Raw genomic sequence first — 18,389 nt, 5'->3', positions numbered from 1 at the left:
TAGGATGGAAACAAAACTTAACCATGTAAAGTCTGACATATGAAATTATATATATATATATATATAATTTGTTGTCACTATCATATATGAGCTGTTTGGCTCATATATGATAGTGAGAATATGCAGCTCATACTCAAAGAGAAAAAACACCTCAGTTTTATTCAGAGGCTCAAACTGAGCAAAAATATGCTATTTGATGCAGTTGCTGATATTTATATGGCCAAAAGGATGAAATTCTAACAGCTTGTAATCAGAGGTGTAAAGTATTTGAGTAAATGTAATTAGTTACTGTACTTAAGTATCTTTTTGGCTACTTTGTAGTTGTACTGAGTATCAAAGATATTGGCAACTTTTACTCTCTATTTGACTACATTTTTGAGCAAGTAAATGTACTTTTTACTCCACTACATTTGTAAGGAGTAATGCAATTACACATTACATTTTGCATGGCACCTAACTTTTTCTGCAGCAGTTTGTTTCTGATATAAAGAAGCGATATCATATCGCCATCTAAGGGCATTGAAGATTCTGTATCTTGTGCGTTTTGCCTTTACTCACCCAAACTTGTCAACAAGGATACTTTACGTGAATGTGAGTGCATTATCAGGTAGTTTCTGATCGCAGGTGTTTGATTTATTAGATGAGGAAAATGACTGCAGCCAGTGATGAGGCTCAAACCAGCACATACAGTAAACTTTGACTATTTAATTTTACTTAACATTGTTTTATTTATCAGCTATATTGACAAGACCTTTTTGAAGGATATTGTTTTTTGTGCACTTGAGCTTAACTGAGACTTGAGAGTTTGTAGACGTTTAAAAGGTTGTTTTGTCGACCTTGATTTATTGCAATATTGAGGTGTTCAGTTTTATTTTGATTTTAGAAAATAAACATGATTTCTCATCTTATAAATCAATTGTTTCTTATTTTCACTGGCATGTCTCTCAGGTGTTGAGGACTAGTGCATCTTTGAGCCTCCATTCAGCATGAGTAAAATACTTAAGTACTGTTAAAATCAGATACTCTAAGACTTTTACTCAAGTCGAATTGGAATTGATTACTTGTAACTTGTAGTGGAGTCATTTTCGATGTAAGGTATCTGTACTTTTACTCAAGTATGGTTTTCAGGTACTCTTTACACCTCTGCTTGTAATGCAAATCAATGAGACTACTTGCATGAAGTGCATATAAATATCCATTGTCACTCTATATCTCCCAATAATATGTGATATTATGAATGCTTAGTTTTATGATCAAAGCTCTATTGTTTTTATTGTGGGGGCAAAACATATAATGTAATGCAGTACAATGATGTTTGAGAGCCTGATGTATCTTATTTTTTATATTTGCATTTTGACAGGATTCTTCTAAAAGATGACATCTGGATAATCAAGTAAATCTAAGTTCCTTCAGTCTTGTAATTTTGTTCATCTTGAAATATTACTAACAATATAAGTTATTCTTAAATTTACTTTAAAAAAATCAGTGAAGATTTCACAGTAAAAAAAAACAAACAAAAAAAAACACGTGTAGCATGACATGAAAGGGGACATTTTTAGAATTATACTAAAAGGTCTTTTGCTTGCTAAAAAACTACATTGTGTTCAATAGGTTCTCCAGCAAAGTGTTGAACATGTTGATAATTTAGAGGCCTTAAAAATTTGTGTATCAAATACAGTAGGCTTTATAGGGTTAATCGTCACCCACAGGAAATAAAAATAACAAATGAGGTCTCTTAAATATCACACTTCTTTCTTCTACACAGCAATGTAAGGAGTTTAAGGAGAGGCATTTAAAAAATTGTTACCCACAATTTTAAAACGGAAGGCTAATGCTAAAATTCGCAAAGTGCAAAACAAAATTAATCACAGTGGCCTGGACAATGTATGGTGGTCCTTCCAAACCCCAGTACATGTCACTCATTCATTCTATATCATGCACAAATGAGGAAGGAACATGACAAATATGACATAATGTGCTTATGACAAATACAAACAGCTACAGTATCTATGTGTTTTATATATAAATAATTCGTCATCAACTATAATTACAGGTGTTTCCCATAATGTTCAGCTCAGATCCCAGTGAAATGCTTGAGGCTGCATGTTCTGAGAATTCAGACTTCATTTATTTTCTTTCTCAGGCTCTTGCACATATTTGATGTCTTCCATCATTACATGGTAAAACGCTGTACGAAACGTTTTTATTTTTATAACACTATCTCTTTATTTCCACTCATTTAGTTTGTCACAGTAAGTTCTGTCATTTCTACTTGATTGTATACATTTTCTTTGTCTGTAAATCAAATCTTTTACTGCAGGTTGTGAATTTGTCATCACTGATTTTTCTTAATATTTTAAGGCACATAAACTTAGATTGAACTTTAAGGCACATAAACATAGATTGGCCCATGAACTTTTGAATAATGTTTTCTCGTTTTTGTCTTCAAAATGGGAAAACTAAGAAACTCATTTATCACATTACCTAGGATTTTTTTTTCTAACCTTATTAAGTATGTATGTCATCTTTAATGTTAAATTCTTAATTTTAGTTGGTTAAATTAGAATTATATAACACTATAAGCTGTTACCAATTAAATCAATATCAACCATAGCCATCTTTGCAATGCAGAGGTACGTGGCAAATAAACTTTTAGATGTATTTATACAGTTTAATTCTGCTCAGAGGGCAGTAATGCATTTACAAAGCAATTGTATAATTTAATGAGATTCATGTCTTAAACATGACATTTTGAATAGAGAAAAATTAAATGAATGACAAAAAGAATACTTGGATTACTTTGAAATACTTGAATGCTTGGAAACGATACTGCCAGTAGGTGGCAGCAAGTCACTGTGTTAATGAACGAGTCATTTATTCAACTGATTCGCTCAAAAACGCTTATTAATTCAGGAATAAAAGTCAAGTGGCTGTCTATATGGGTCCCTGCGCTGAGTCCGAAATTTTTTAATGTAAACGAGTAAGCGAATTTGGACACCGAGTGATTCAGCTGCAGGCGCCACCTTCTGGTCAGACACGGAAATTCATAGGGGGTTCCTTTTAGGTTTCAGAACCTAAACCTACCCTCGCGAGGACCCCCTTTGCGGTCAATATGCACCTTGATGCACTTTTGCTGAGCCTGCACAGAAGTGAGCTCCACAGCAGACTTCTTCCCGACAGTCAATGCGGTGTTATGTCACAAAAGTGCGGACTCGTAGGAAGAGCGCGAGTGTTTAGGACATTTGCCATTTGGGACAGGGCCATGGTTTCGGAGACCACTACAAAGGACTGTTCCCTCAAATAGTGCCATATTAGTGCTCTAATAGTGCCTGGACACAGCCATTGAATCACTCACTCAACTGATTTGTTCAAAGACTCGGATTCCTTCATGAATTAAACATCACTGATCTATATAGATCTGATTTATACAGATCAGTGAATACTGATCAATACTGCAGGTCAGTCGCACAATGGTTCTGTGACTTTGCTTTAGAAGTTTAGCTGGCAAAGAAAATAAAACACACCGTTTTGAGTGACATCAATTAATACTCGATATTAAACTCAGCATATTGCCTAAAACAAAAGTTATGACTGCCTTATTGACACTTGATACACTACTAGTCTGCACTTCAATACAATGTAAATGCATTTGCTCTGCGCTGTCCTGTGCGTCGTGCAGCTTTATTTCTCTGGTACGCGAAATTAGTGAACCTATGTCTACACAGAAGAAAGCCCTGTATAGGCTCTGCCTCGGTATGATTTGTGTCAAGTCATTAGTCTGGTTATTTTATGAGAAAGAGATGAAATGTAGTTGCAATAAACTCTTTAAGAATCAGTATAGCGGATGACTATTATTCTGTTGTGCGGAAGTGAGAAAGAACTGATGACAGCACGGTTTGACTGACCAATCAGTGGAAAGGGGTGTTTAATTCCAGCTCACAGATCGAATATTCAAGATGTTTATTCATTTTGTATTGTATTTCCATTTGGTGAATTAGAACAAACTGTGATGAAAACAAAAATAAAAACATGAAAAAAATCCATATGAGATTAGTTTTTTATGTTCATGAACAGTGTTGTGCTCGTTACTCAAAAAAATGTAATTTATTACTCATTACTAGTTACTCCTTACAAAAGTAATATTAGTAATTTACTTATTACTTTCTGGCAACAGTAATTAGGTACACTAACACTACTAGTTAAATTACTTTTCCTTCATGCCCCACAGAAGATGTTGAAATTGTGTATCTTCCCCATAAAATTCTTCTAAAATGTTACAACATATTTCTGCCTCATTATTTGACCAAAATCCACAGTAAGAAGTTATTACAAACACTCAATGGTGATTGATAGTGACTTATAAGTAAAAGTGTTATATTAACCTCATTAATTGTCATGTGTAGCTTGAAGCTGACTGTAACTATAATTCCTCTGTTACCCATATACAATTATATTTCATGATGTATTTTATTAAAAGAGATCGCATAAGTTCATAAGAAAATGTTTTATTTCCACAAAGATAATTTAGTAATAGTAATAGTAATAGTAATATAATTTATATCGGGATCAGAGGGATTTGGGTGGGCAAGCCATGTAATGCCAGAGTAAAGTAATGTCACAGCTTATAATGCCACAACTTACACAACTGTGTTCAGATCATCCTTTCTCCTGACAAAATCAATGTAATGGCAATATTTTCATCAGCTGAATGTAAGCTTTTCCATAATCGAAGCTTGCCTGTGCACTGGTGACTGGTTATGTTCCTGTGTGAGTCGTGAAAATTATGAAAATAAATCTAGGAATTATTGGATTGTTGGATTTCAAATCAGTAGGGGTTGAGGCATCAAAAGTAGGCCTAACTAAGTAACGAGCTGTTTATGGAAGGTAACTGTACAACTGTACTATTACTAGTAATTAGTTACACTACTAGTTACTGTAAAAAAGTAATATTGTTAGTGTAACTAGTAACTAATTGCTGCCCAACACTGTTCATTAGAAAGGTCAAATATGTGATAAATGAACGGTTTCTTCGTTTTTAAGTTTTGAAGAGAAAAACGAGAAAACAAATTGTCCGAATGTTCCCGAACCCTGAACCTTTGTCTAGTTCACTGTTCTGCTGTTCTCAAGTAACACTTCTGATCTTTCTGTCTTCTACTAAAGAACCACAGGTTGTCACAAAATTGTTATTTTCTGTTATTTTTGTTTTTTTAAAACAACATCAGGTTTTGTTTCTGAAGCTTGTTGCGGTTAAATATCAAGTGCGTGTCGCACAATTTCATTTGAAGCATTACTTCTATGGAAAAAAATAAAATAAAATACTTGTGCCAGTGACTGAACTTTCATTCAACCATTTCCTTCGACAACTTTTATTCTCTCTTCATAAATAGCTACTAAAATGTTGTTATAGCGCTGGTGTTTGTATTGTTTTCAATACGCCACCTAAAACGTCACGTTTGCGTTCATTCTCTACAAAACATAACGTTGTTAAAGAAAACGAAGTATAAATGTATCTTACCCAGACACAGCTGAAGATCTTTGATGGACATTCGCTGTAATCCCTATGAATCAGATGTACATTCGTCCCTCTGGAGTCTGACGCCGGTGGTGCTCGTGAGAAGAAGCATCTGAAGATTTTGAAGTGGTTTTATAGCGCATCCGCTCTGAGCGCCGGGGTTACTGTCGGTCATCCAGTGCGCTGCACATTTAACTGGGTCTGGATCAACACGTGGAGCATAAAAACAGCTCTTAAACGGCATAAATGCAAACATCTGCTGACGAATGAATGCCATGAATACAATGCGGGGGAAACATGCTTTTTCTGCTGGTGTTTGAGAAACTATGGTATTTTGTTTGTTTTTTAATGGCCAGAATCCTTTTTGAAAGATTTAATATTCAAAGTAGGCCTACATATGATAACAGATGATGACAAAGTATTTATATGCAGTCTCATGGTCTTGAATGCAGACAGAACACATATTCCCTTTCCATTTTCACTTCTGTTTCTTTGGAAATGGTTGATGTGGTATTCACTATAAAGTCTTTGGGGATGACATGTCTTTCTCAATTTCTATGCTCTATTGTCTATCATCTTCTATAGCTATCATATTCTGTCAGTACACAAGAATGTAAATAAAACTGTAAAATAGCCTAAATGACGTCAGACTAGAGCAGAATAAGATGTATTGACCTATTTGACACTTATTATTATTGAGCTTATGTTCTTAATCTTTTAATCCTTATCAGGGATCTATTTTCCATAAACCAGTTAAGTAAACTCAGCTCTTCAGGTACAAACTAAGCACAATCTTGTGCCATGGCATATGCCAAGCTGCGTTTGGTGTTTGTTATGGTGTTGCAATACAGATGCAACTGACATTGTGAAAGCTAGTGAAATTCTGGAAAATCCTGGCCTTGTTCTCAAGCCAGATCAGGTATTCTAGCATTGTGAGAAACACAAACACTGAATCATCTTAACTTCCAAAAAAATACTGCAGAGCTCAGTATCCAAATGTACCCATATACATTCCAATGAAATCTGCAGGGACAGTTTTTTTTTTAGTATTTCATAATACTAGCAGAACAAAACAGACTATATTAAATTTAGGCTAGACATGACAACACAGAATGATCCCATGCAATCCGTGCCAAATATATTTCAAGGGTTCTGGGGCTATATGATAGGGTTTAGTGAAAAACAAACCAAAATATAATGTATTATTTTAACAAAATTCTTGACCTTGGCCATTGGTCTTCGTTCTTGAGATTCTATTAGCGCTGTTTTTGTTCTATTGTTCTTCGGAACACAAAGTAAGATATTTTTGACGAAATCTGATGGCTCAGTGAGGCCTCTATAGAGAGCAAAGCCATTGTAACTCTCAAGGTCCATAAAGGTACTAAAAACATATTTAAAACAGTTTGTGTGACTTCAGTGGTTCTATCTTAATATTACAAAGCGACAAGAATACTTTTTGTGCGCCAAAAAATAAATAAATAACGACTTTTCAAAAATATTTATGGGCTGATTTCAAAACACTGCTTCATGAAGCTTCTGAGCTTTATGAATATTTTTGTTTCAAATTAGTGCTTCGGATCTCCTATCAAACAGCTAAACTGCTGAAGTCTCGTGACTTTGGCACTCCAGTCCACTGATTCGATTCGTAAAGCTTCAAAGTAGTGTTTTGAAATCACTATTTATTGTTGAAAAGATGTTATTTTGTTTTTTTGGCGCACAAACAGTATTCTTTTTGCTTTATAATATTAAGATAGAATCACTGAACTCACATAAACTGTTTCAAATATGTTTTTAGTACCTTTATGGATCTTGAGAGTTTGAATGGCTTTGCCATAGAGGCCTCACTGAGCCATCAGATTTCATCAACAATATCTTAATTTGTGTTCCGAAGATGAACAAAGGTCTTACGGGTGTAGAACGACATGAGGGTGAGTAATTAATGACAGAATTTTCATTTTTGGGTGAACAAACTCTTTAACAAAAACATAACATGAAATACAACTCGTATACCTTCTTCTCTGAGATGAATATGTTGTTGTGTTTGTCGTAACAAGAAGTTATCGTGGTCATATCTGTCAACAGTCATTCTGACTGTCGTCAGTTCGGTGATATAGGACTCAGTGAAGAAAGTACATGGACACTTTTTTGGAGATTTTTAGACATTTTTGTTAATCTCGATTTCTCACAGCTTGTATGCTTTTTCTGGGTGAAAGAGAGTGAACCGCGGCGCTAATAGAGTCTCATGAATGCGCACGTCATGCAGAGAAGACCAATGGTCAAGGTCAAGAATTTTGTTAAATAATACATTAAATTTTAGTTGGTTTTTCAGTAAACCCTACATGGTATACAATTTTATGGTGAACTATCCCTTTAAGTAACCTGTGTGTGATCTCACTATCTGGAGGAAGGGTCAGCTGATATTACCGCTTCATGTATTGCATCCACTGCAGTACAGCTGTTGGCACGTACAGCCCACTGCTGCCAGCTCCTCTACTACGGGAAGTCGTGAATTATTTCTGGCATTTTTAGTAGAGGACGGTGATGAAATAATGGAATATCTTCAGAAACTCAGGGAACGTATGTTCTACCAAAATTATTTGTGAAGTTTATTAGCAATTGCTGATTGAAAATTGTTTCAAAGTATGTAAATACAACACCAACATTTTTTTCAGTGTGTATTTGAGCATTTTAAATCAGATTTTTTTGGGGGGGGGGGGGGGGTAAATACACCCATGCCATACCAATTATAAAACAGATGCATACATTTGTTTTATTATTATTGCACCTGATTAATCATACAAATTCTGAAGTTTCCTATACGTTGCTATAGAGAGGTTGGCATTCCGAATCTTTTCTCAGTAAAATGGGTCATTTATGGGTCCTGCGTGGGAAATACCTACCACCTATGGTGCACTCTCGCACATCCATAAAATAAGAGCAGGACTGATGCTTTTTAGATAAAGAAACATGGAATGCTAGATGCAGAGAGCTGGAATACTATGAAACACAAATATCACATTACTCTTTATCAAAAATAGAGTAAAGTCTCTTGTGGAACAATAACACCTAAGCTGAGAATGGGCTGATAAACAAGCCAAACAGTGCTGACTAAGGAAGTGTATGACTGACACGTCAATGCTGTTTCACCACATTTAAGGGGAAAGTTCAAGCAACATGGGTTTAAGGAGTAATAGGCCTGTTTTGTATATAAGAGCAAAGCAAAGCAGTCTCCTACAGATGTTGCTGAGACTTCAAAATCTCTTCTAAAAACGTTCAATTGCTTCATAATACAGTGAGACATTCTCTAAACCTGCTGAAGACTGCACATAAACATTAAGTAGGAAAGCAAATTGAATGTTCCACCCGGCTGTGAGAGATAATTTTGGTTATGTCCCTTGTATTTACAGTACCACGCACGTAGAGAGAGATTATAATAACTTCACAACTGACATTGACTATGTACCAGAAATATAAATAATGAACTGAAAAAATGTAATGACTATTAAGCTGTGGAAACTGAGGTTTCAGAAAACTCTGAATTGTATTATTATAATATACTTATGATATACAATACAGGGGGTCCAAAAGTCTGAGCTCACACTGAAATTTTAGAAAATCTTTGAAAAAAAAAAACAGAATGCAATTTTATTTTTCCACATATTTTTTTTAGAAACTTAATAATAATAATAATAATAATAATTAATAATAATAATAATAATAATAATTAATAATAATAATAATAATAATAATGCATTTTACTTATTTACGTCATCTTTTAAATCAATCATGGTTACCATACATCAAGAACAAGAAGTAGCAATTATAACATTGTCAAAGTAATAAATAACAAATAACAATGTCAATAAACCATAAAAGAGGAAAGCAACAATTACAAACATGAAAGCAACAATACAGAAAGTACAAACATGACAAATTGGGATAAACTGTAAAAATAACAAAAAACACCCATGGTGTTAGTGAGATGGTCACTGTGGGGGGAACGGTGAGTTCAAGAAGGGGTGTAGAGCTGTAAGAGATCTGAAAGGTAAGGTGGAGCAAGGTTATGAAGAGAGTGAGGAGAATTTTGAATTCGGAAAAAACGAAGGAACCGTCAATGGATAATGAAAAATTGCAAGACCTAGAAAGATTAGAGTTAATGCCTATAAGGAGTACTTCAGTCTTCCTGGCATGCTATTAAGTTTAGGAAAGTTGGTAAGACAGGCAGGCGGAAAATGGAATCAGGATTTATAGATACATAGAGTTGTGTATTATCACTGTAACAGTGGAATTTAATATCAGATTTAGAGAAGATATTGCCAAGTGGGAGAAGATAAATTAGGAACAATAGGGGACCTAGAACAGAACCTTGGGGGACACCACAGCTAACAGAAAATGGTTAGGATCGAAATTCTTTTAGTTGTACAAACTGTGTGGAGTTAGAAAGGTATGAAGTGAACCAGGATAAACGGTTCAACAAAATATTGTGTGAAATGGTGTCAAAAGCTGCACTCAAATCAAGCAAAACAAGAATAGATAAGGACTTGCCATCCGCAGCCATTAACAGATCATTACTCCCACTAAGGTGGTTTCCATACTATGTTTAGAATAAAACCCTGACTCAAAACACTCATATAAGTTATTGTTATTAAGGTGAGCATGGATGTGTGCTGCAACTGCTTTTTCAAGAATGTTGGAGAAAAAAGGAAGATTTAAGATGGGACAGAATTTATCGAGATTGTTAGGGTCTGCACCAGGTTTCTTAAGAATTGAGGTTATAGCAGCTATTTTAAAAGATGATAGAACAATGCTGGAGCTAAGAGAGGTGTGAATAATACGAGTTACAAGAGAAGAAGGAAAACAGACTTAGATGAGTTGGTATAGGATCAAGTAAACATGTGAAAGAATTAGTTTTGTAAATTAGATGAGAAAGTTCTAGTTCAGATGGCAAGGCAAAAGAAGAAAGGAGAGTGAGGGGGAATCAGTTGTATCACACTGTGTCGTATGGTGAACTCCATTAGACGAAGAGGCCAACTTTTGGTGAATGGTGGTTATTTTGTCATTGAAAAAATATATATTTATCAGTGTATCAGGAGGTTTCAGAATGCGATTTACAATGGAGAATAAGGCTTTTTAACTCCAGACTCAATTAGATGTGAATAAAAATCATGTTTGGCAGCAGAAACAGCATCTTTACAAAGACAAGCATGTTCACTATATATAAGTAAACCAGGGAGCAGAGTGAGTGAATGATACAGTCTGAGTTTTAAGAGGTGCAAAAGTGTCCAGGAGCTTCTGTTATTCAGAGTTATAAAAGGAGACCAAGTCATCAGGGGAAGTGAGATGGTCACTGTGTGGGAGGTTTAACTGCAGCAGTCAAGACTGAAGGGTTGAACTTTATGATATAAAATGATTAAATAAGATTGTTTAAGCACTGTTTAAATTCATTTAGATTTTCCAATTAAATCTTTCAGTCAAATTGTTGTGCAAATGACATGATTTGTAATAAGTATAAGTATAAATAAAAAGATTAAATTATAACTATAAAAACTGTTGCATTTTTAGACTTTTGGACCCCATTGTATTTTATATGCAACACTACCGTTCGAAAGTTTGGGGTCTGTAATATGTTTTAATGTTTTAGAAAAAAAGCCTTTCATGCTCAAAAATAAAGCAATATTGTGAAATATAATTACAATTTAAAATAACCTTTTTCTATTAATATGTTTTAAAATATTATTTATTTCTATGACGGCAAAGCTGACTTTTTTAGCATCATGATCATTCAGAAATCATACTAAAATGCTGATTTACTGCTCAAGAAACATTTCTTAATATTATCAATGCTCAAAGCAGTTGTGCTGATTATTATTATTATTTTTTTGTGGAAACCATGCTATATATTTTTTACAGGATCCTTAGATTAAAAAAAAGGTTAACATAAAGAACAGCATCAATTCAAAATATAAATCATTTGTAACATTATAAACATCTTTACTGTCATTTAATACATGCTTGCTGAATAAAAGTTAATTTTTTTTTTTTTTTTAAAAACTTCTGAGCAGTAATATATGATAAATCTAAAATATAATGATACATGTTAAAATTATATACCTGGCTATTCTCTCCAGTAGAAATGGTTTGTTTGGATTCCTACTGTATTTGTTGTGTCTCGGCTCCCTCTAGTGGACGGACACATTAAAGCTTTGACAACAAAATCACTTTTGTTGTTTACAGTAATCTGGGAGGATTTTTTCTCCCCTCTTTCTTTCTCTTTTTCTCCCTATCTCTCTCTGTGACACACGCGCGCACACAATAACTCACTATGTTCACTCTCTCCCTGGTACTACAGAGAACAATGAACAATGCAGCTGTTCTGTGGTCCAGGCTGGCGTCTCTGAGCTGAGACTCTACCCCTCACAGACAGAGCGCTGTGATGCTGCACACCGCGCAAGATGAGCGAGGTGAGACGGTCAACATCCAGCTTCCATCGGCCGAAGTCCAGCTGGATAAAGGTGGGACATTGTTGTAATATATTTAAAGTGATTTACGATTTTAGAACAGGCAAAAAGTGCGACTTCTAAGACTAAACAGAGCGTCGAGAAAATATTTCTCTGTTTTGGGTTCGTTTCTTCTAGAAGGAGGGTCTGTCTTATACAAATTCATATTTATGTACATATGTTACAACTGTCACAATAATTTCAGTAATTTCTACACGATTTTACGGGCTTTCTCAATCAGTAATTAAATTCAAAGTGGTCAAAAAGTGTAATGAACTTTAAAACATGTTGTGACTTGCACCACTTTGATTTAATTTAGAAATTAAGGCAGCAGTTAAAGTGTTGTAAAGTTTATATAAAACATTATTAAAAGTTTTAGTAATTCTAGTACTGTTTATTGGTGTTCAAAACCAAAATTGTGATAGGCAGATAATCTCCAGTTAAAATGTATGAAGAGTTTGGGTGGGAATAGAGTGCCTGTGTAAATGTATGTGTGTTATAGTTTTTACAGTGACTAGCACAGTGAGAGGCAGCAGTGACGCAGATTCCCAACTGGGTGGTGATGATGACCATATGGACTGACGTTTGTTCTTTTGTGCTGCTCATAGTGGTCAAGCATCAGTGACCTTTTGCTTCTGTTTTTATAGCATTGCATTGAGGTCTGGTTGGGGTCGGAGTCAATTTTTTATTTTTTTTTATTACCCTCAGCCAAAGAGAAATATTTATATCACCAGAAGATATTATGCTTATAATTTTTTTTAATGAAACTAGAAACTTTATATGCTTAATGAAAATATAGTAGTAACCCTAATTTCCATGAAAAATACCACAGTTATTGTTAGGGCTACAAATGTAAAACTGTTGTATTAGCCCCAACTATGTTATAAAACATTGTTGTTGTTTTCATTTTTTTTCATTTTACAGAATTACAGTAGTTCCCACACTTTTAAAACAGTAAATTTCAATGGTTTTAAAAATAAAAGGATATTTGAGGCCCCATTTGGGTGTGTCAGATTGCAACACACCGGCTCAAACCTCTGGAGAACCTCTCGACATTCTTTCCAAAAGTTTTTTGAGGAACGTACAAAATAAAACCCATACATTCTTGCAAGAAGTTTTAAGACTCTCAACGGTTCCTCCAGTGACGTCATTCGAAAGCACTTGGAATATGTAATGACGTTCCTACACAATAGGTTATTTGTGGCTTCTTCAAAAGTGTGTAGAGATTCTCCAAAACATTCCAATGTGACAATCTGAGGAATCACAAATTTGATTTTTCCACTTGTTTGTGATTACTGAAAAAGTGTTTTCAAAATGATGTTGATTCTGCTGAACACAAAAGAAGATACAGTATTTTGAAGAATGTCGGTTACCAAACAGTTGATGGGCCCCATAGTATTTTTTTTTTCCATTTATGGAAGTCAATGGGGCCCATCAACTGTTTGGTAACTGACATTCTTCAAAATACTGTATCTTCTTTTGTGTTCTGCAGAAGAAATAAATTCATACATGTTTGGAACAATTTGAGGGTGAGTAAATGATGACAGAATTTTCATTTTTGGGTGAACTATCCCTTTAAGGTCAGAAATGTTGGCAGTTTTGCATAATCTTTTATTATTATTAATTAAAAATAAGCAGTGAAACTGTTTTAAACTATGATTATTATGTTAATAACACAACATTAAATAAAACAATATTGATAAAATTTAATTAAAACAATTTAAAAGCCCAACTGTTTTGAAACTACGTCTATTATAGACACAAATTCCCAATGAAACTACAGCAGTTTAAACTTCCCGGGTTCCTCCAGCATCCCTACATTCAGCGCGAGTTCCTCCTCATCCAGCTCGTGCTGTGAATGGACGGCTGTCGTTCTTTTCCGGCTACACCTGCTCAACCCACCAGGAAGTGCTGGGCGATAAATCCTAAAGTAATAATCCCTTTTACCTGGAGCGAGAGGAGCGAACAAACATTATTATGCAGTGTATCCGGGGAAAGCCCTCCGATTAGATTCATGTGATCGACGCGCGCGATTAATGCAGGGTAAAAAACACACCGTCAACTCCCTGCAAGTTGGGGTTATTGTTTTCCTGCGGTGTAGCGTTTAGTTTTTTTGCGGTCCAAACCTCCCTCCGGCAATGGGATGCTGTGAAAGCGCAGAGGTAAGCGATGCTGCCCGCGACAATACGTGATACAGCGTATCGAATCTCGAGCGGATGTGTTGATACATTGTTACATTGTCGCGCGCGCTGTGATACATTGTTTCACGGCTGATCGCCTTTGACGGGCCAGTGAAGTGCTGTACTGTCTCTTGCGCTGCATGTAATCCTATTATTACGTCCTATGCGGCCGCACATAGCGATGAATGCATTTGACCATGACAATTATATGATGATTTCGCCTTTTCATCAAAAACTAACCGTTAGCCCTTTGTCTTTTTTTTGCAACACACTAATGATCATCATAACACTGTGTAGTGTGTTAGTAAACATGTTTACAGGGACTGCTGTCTTTTACAACACACTGATTACACAAAGGATGTTACTTATAATTGAATATATTGTGGACGATGTTTGTGACATTGATTTTATGTTTTGACAGGTTACATTTATGTGAAATTACTAATTAACATTTGCAGCATGTTAATTAGTATGTAAAGAAGAAATTGACTGATGTCATTTTTTATGATAATTTTTTTTTTCAAATGTTTCTTCAATATAGATTTTATTTATTGTTCTATCATTGTTTTTTTTTTTATATACAATAATAAATGTGTACTACTCATGTATATTGTGGCTGGCTGCCACAAATAAATCAGTGTATGGGAAACACTGAACCTGATTATCAGTTTATCTTTAATGTGAAGCCATTTTATTTGAATCAAATGATAACAGTTTTTAGCATGACTGAACATGTGTTACTGTGTTTTTGTACTGCAGAGGACAAAAAGAGAATGGAAACCTTTGGAGGACCGAAGCTGCACAGATCTGCCATGGTTCCTGTTATTTACATTGTTCCTTGTGGGAATGGTAAGTCATTTTATTCATAATGTATATACAATATTATGCATATTATGAAAATGCTTATGGTCACACGTGTTCATGTTACTGTTTACGGTGGGGTACTGAGTCATTCTGATATACTACTTCATGATATACTACTTGTGATTTTTATAATTCCTGGGTGCGTTTCCCAATAGCATTGTTAGCAAACTATGGTTGCAAGATCCATCGTAACCATGAACATTTGCAAACGGCATCACTGTTGTGTGGTTGGAACGACAGCTCTCGGCTTGTGGTTAGAAGCATAGTTTCTTGTTTGCATGACATGTCGACTTGATAAAACCTTATCTGGTGCAAAATAGCAAGCTGATATTCAGTACAATCTATATCTTTCATTTCAGATATTTACAAATTTGAATTATATCTTTTAGTTTGTGCATGTGCGTATTTGCTTTAGTACGTAAGGATTTAGATCCACGATTGAATCTATAATTAAAGCAAAATCACTGAGAAAAAAAAAGATTTAGTCCTCAGATGCCATGTCTGTAATTTATAGCAACAAATCTGGCATTCATTCAATCTCAAACGAATCATTTAATAGAAGTTATTATCCACCACCTGCGTGATATCCACCACCAACGTGGTTGAACGACAAATTTGTGACAAATAGTTTTTTGGAAACAGTCGACAACTAAACAAAAAAAAAAACAACAACAAAGAAATAAAAATTTTACTAGAGGTTCTGACAAAATGTTAATTGCTGCAGTCTATTTAAAAAATGTTAATTTTAAATTGATTATTTAAAATGGGTTGAATGAATGATTCAATGACTCACTCATAAAGACTTCACTTGTTTCGTTACTGGATGAATTAGTGTTTTTGAATGAATCTCTTAAATGAATAATTCAATGACAAATCAATTTTTTAACAGTCACTTGTTGTCACCTACTAGTATAACGGTGTAATCAATACAATCTCTATTTGAAGCATCAAGTTACTTTCAAATGGTCATTTGCTCTATTTTGCTCGCTACCGTCGACATCAGTATTTATATTCAAACTATAAACTTTAATCCCAGTACTTCTGTGATAATTTGAATGATTGTAAGACAGAAATAATGATACTGTGTGGTTGAAGTGAAGCTGTTTCAAACCTATACATGATAACTGCTCTCTCTGGGTCAGCGGCAGCACCAATGCAGATTTGAATGTTCACTGTGATTGTACTTGTCAAAGGTTTAATAGACACAGCCGAATCATTGTCGGTTAGGTAAAAGATTGCGTGGGTGTTTGAATTGAGATTGTGATCTTTAAACGATTAATCGTGCAACTCTACTGTATTTCTTTATTTCTTTATTTTTGTAATAAGCAGGACAGTATACAAGCAGATGGCCATTTTAACAAAATAAACGGAGAGATAAATCAGGACTATGATGTGAAGCAGAAGTGGAGTTCAGTGTTCCTGGACACTCCAGTTTATTGTGATACAACAGTAAAATAACTCAAAAAAATAGAATAAATAACTAAAAGCAATAATTAATGCTCATTAATTTATTTAGTAAATATCCATATAATACAACATTCTGCCATACTAATTCATTCAAGTGCTGCATAAATTTTTTTCAGCTTTTTTTGCTTTTAAATTACCTTTTTTATTTATAGGGTTTTGTCATCTTGTGATTATTGTTATTATTATTTTAATTCATCTGGTGTTCACATTTTTGAAATTTATTGTGTAAATAGTATGGGAATCTTGAGTTTAGCTCTACACATGCCACATTGACACTTAACTAGATGTCCTAACCAGTGCAATGCACTTGGTTTCTATTTCTGTGGTGTTTTGCAGGGTACCTCCACCCAGTGTGAAATCTCACAGCTTCAAAATCCTGTTCCACATAACTGTATAGTATACATCAATATTTTCTGATTGGTTGTGATTGCATGTGGTCACACAGCAGTGTGAACATGCAAAATACTTGTCACTTGAAACTTTTGGATATTGTGTTAGTGTATGTCTCAACGTACGTGTCTTAGGTGAGGATGCTGATATTCACAGGAATCTCTTGATTTAATGTTGAAACTTTCTATAATTAGGTTTTGATGAATCTTGTTAATTATTTAGCCTTTGCTGCAAAGGAGTTTTGCCATCATCTTTGTCTGTGTTTTTTTTTTTTTTTTTTAAACAAACACTTTCCATGATTCCTGCTAATTCACTCTCATTCCAGTGTGGCATCTGTGGGTTTACCATCGCGACTGGAGGGGCGGCGCGGCTCGTCTTCGGATATGACAGCTATGGGAACACATGCGGCCAGCGCAATGAGCCCATCGAAGGGGTCCGGCTGAGCGGTCTCGACCATCTTGACAGAAAGTGAGTCAGCTTGCCTTTCATCCCTCTTTTTTTATGCTTAGCCCGCATGCCCTCATTTTTTGCCCCCTCCTCATCCTCATTGCACACCCATTTTTCGTAAAGTCGTAAAGTGGTCAGTGGTTAAATCAGAGCGCTCCAGCTCTTTGGACCTTGATTATCACATCAATGCAAATGTCAAACGGTAGGCGTTTCACCTCGAGATGGCTGAGGACTATCTGAGCTACACACACAGAGCCTTGAATAATTCAGTTCAGGCCCTGAGGACAGGTACTGTCACAGTGTGCGGCCCTTAATGGGTGCTAGCCTGCAGGAAAGACAGGTATTGCAGGCCATTTCATTTGCAGAGCTGTCAAATGACGTTTTTTCGGCTCTTCAGTGTGGTTGAACTGAATTGAATGTAGCTTTTTAGAGATGAGTCTGAGATCTGACTCATCACAGGGCAGAGTGATTCATTTGGTGGAGTATTCACTAGCTTGTCAGAGCAGACGTAAACTTAATAATGGCTTGAAAGTGTCTTGCTAGAGCTGTCAGAGAGATGGCTGCGCTGGCGGAGGGCATGCAGTTTACCTGTGTATTTAATGATGTGTAGACTTCACACAAATGCAATTTTAAGGGATAGTTTACCCGAAAAAAGTAAATTCTGGATTATTTACTCACCCTCATTTTGTTCCAAACTCGTTTAACATTTTCTGGAACAAAAAAGAAGATCATTTAAAAAAAAAATACTATTTTTTTATACAATGAAATCAATGAGGTCCAATGTTGTTCGGACCTAGTGTTCTTCAAAACATTTTCGTGTTCCACATAAGGAGTATAGTCATATAGGTTTGAAACATCATCATTCTTTTTTTATTCAGCATGCATTAAATTGATCAAAAGTGACAGTAAAGACATGTTTGTCATGCTGTTCTTTTAAACTATATTATGGTTTCCACAAAAATATTAAGTAACACAATAGGGGTGTGACGAAATGGGTAGCTCATGAGATGAGGTGAGACACGAGATTGAGTT

At 35.1% G+C, this 18,389-nt stretch overlaps 2 protein-coding genes across 5 annotated transcripts in view; one reads left to right on the top strand and one right to left on the bottom strand.

Annotated features, from left to right (window-relative positions):
- The window catches only part of abca1b (ATP-binding cassette, sub-family A (ABC1), member 1B), a 44,543-nt gene extending 38,871 nt beyond the window's left edge, over positions 1-5,672 (bottom strand). The window contains exon 1 of the mRNA XM_048177071.1: positions 5,516-5,672. The gene's annotated coding sequence lies outside the window, so the exon portion shown is untranslated. The remainder of the gene's footprint in view (positions 1-5,515) is intronic.
- A 6,092-nt stretch (positions 5,673-11,764) lies between these two features.
- slc44a1b (solute carrier family 44 member 1b) overlaps positions 11,765-18,389 on the top strand; it is a 30,360-nt gene continuing 23,735 nt past the window's right edge. The window contains exons 1-3 of one of the 4 annotated variants that reach the window (XM_048176280.1): positions 11,765-12,024; positions 14,949-15,038; positions 17,236-17,378. In XM_048176280.1, coding sequence (XP_048032237.1) covers positions 11,965-12,024; positions 14,949-15,038; positions 17,236-17,378 — 293 coding nt within the window. In that variant the 5' untranslated portion in view covers positions 11,765-11,964. Of the gene's footprint in view, positions 12,025-13,781; positions 14,172-14,948; positions 15,039-17,235; positions 17,379-18,389 lie in introns of those variants that run through there. The other 3 variants (XM_048176282.1, XM_048176283.1, XM_048176281.1) reach the window with 3 other exon arrangements.

This window comes from Megalobrama amblycephala, linkage group LG23 (genome assembly GCF_018812025.1).
Source record: "Megalobrama amblycephala isolate DHTTF-2021 linkage group LG23, ASM1881202v1, whole genome shotgun sequence".
Classification (NCBI taxonomy): Eukaryota; Metazoa; Chordata; class Actinopteri; order Cypriniformes; family Xenocyprididae; genus Megalobrama; species Megalobrama amblycephala.
The sequence above is the reverse complement of the archived record's forward strand: the minus strand, read 5'-3'. Positions and strand labels throughout refer to the sequence as shown.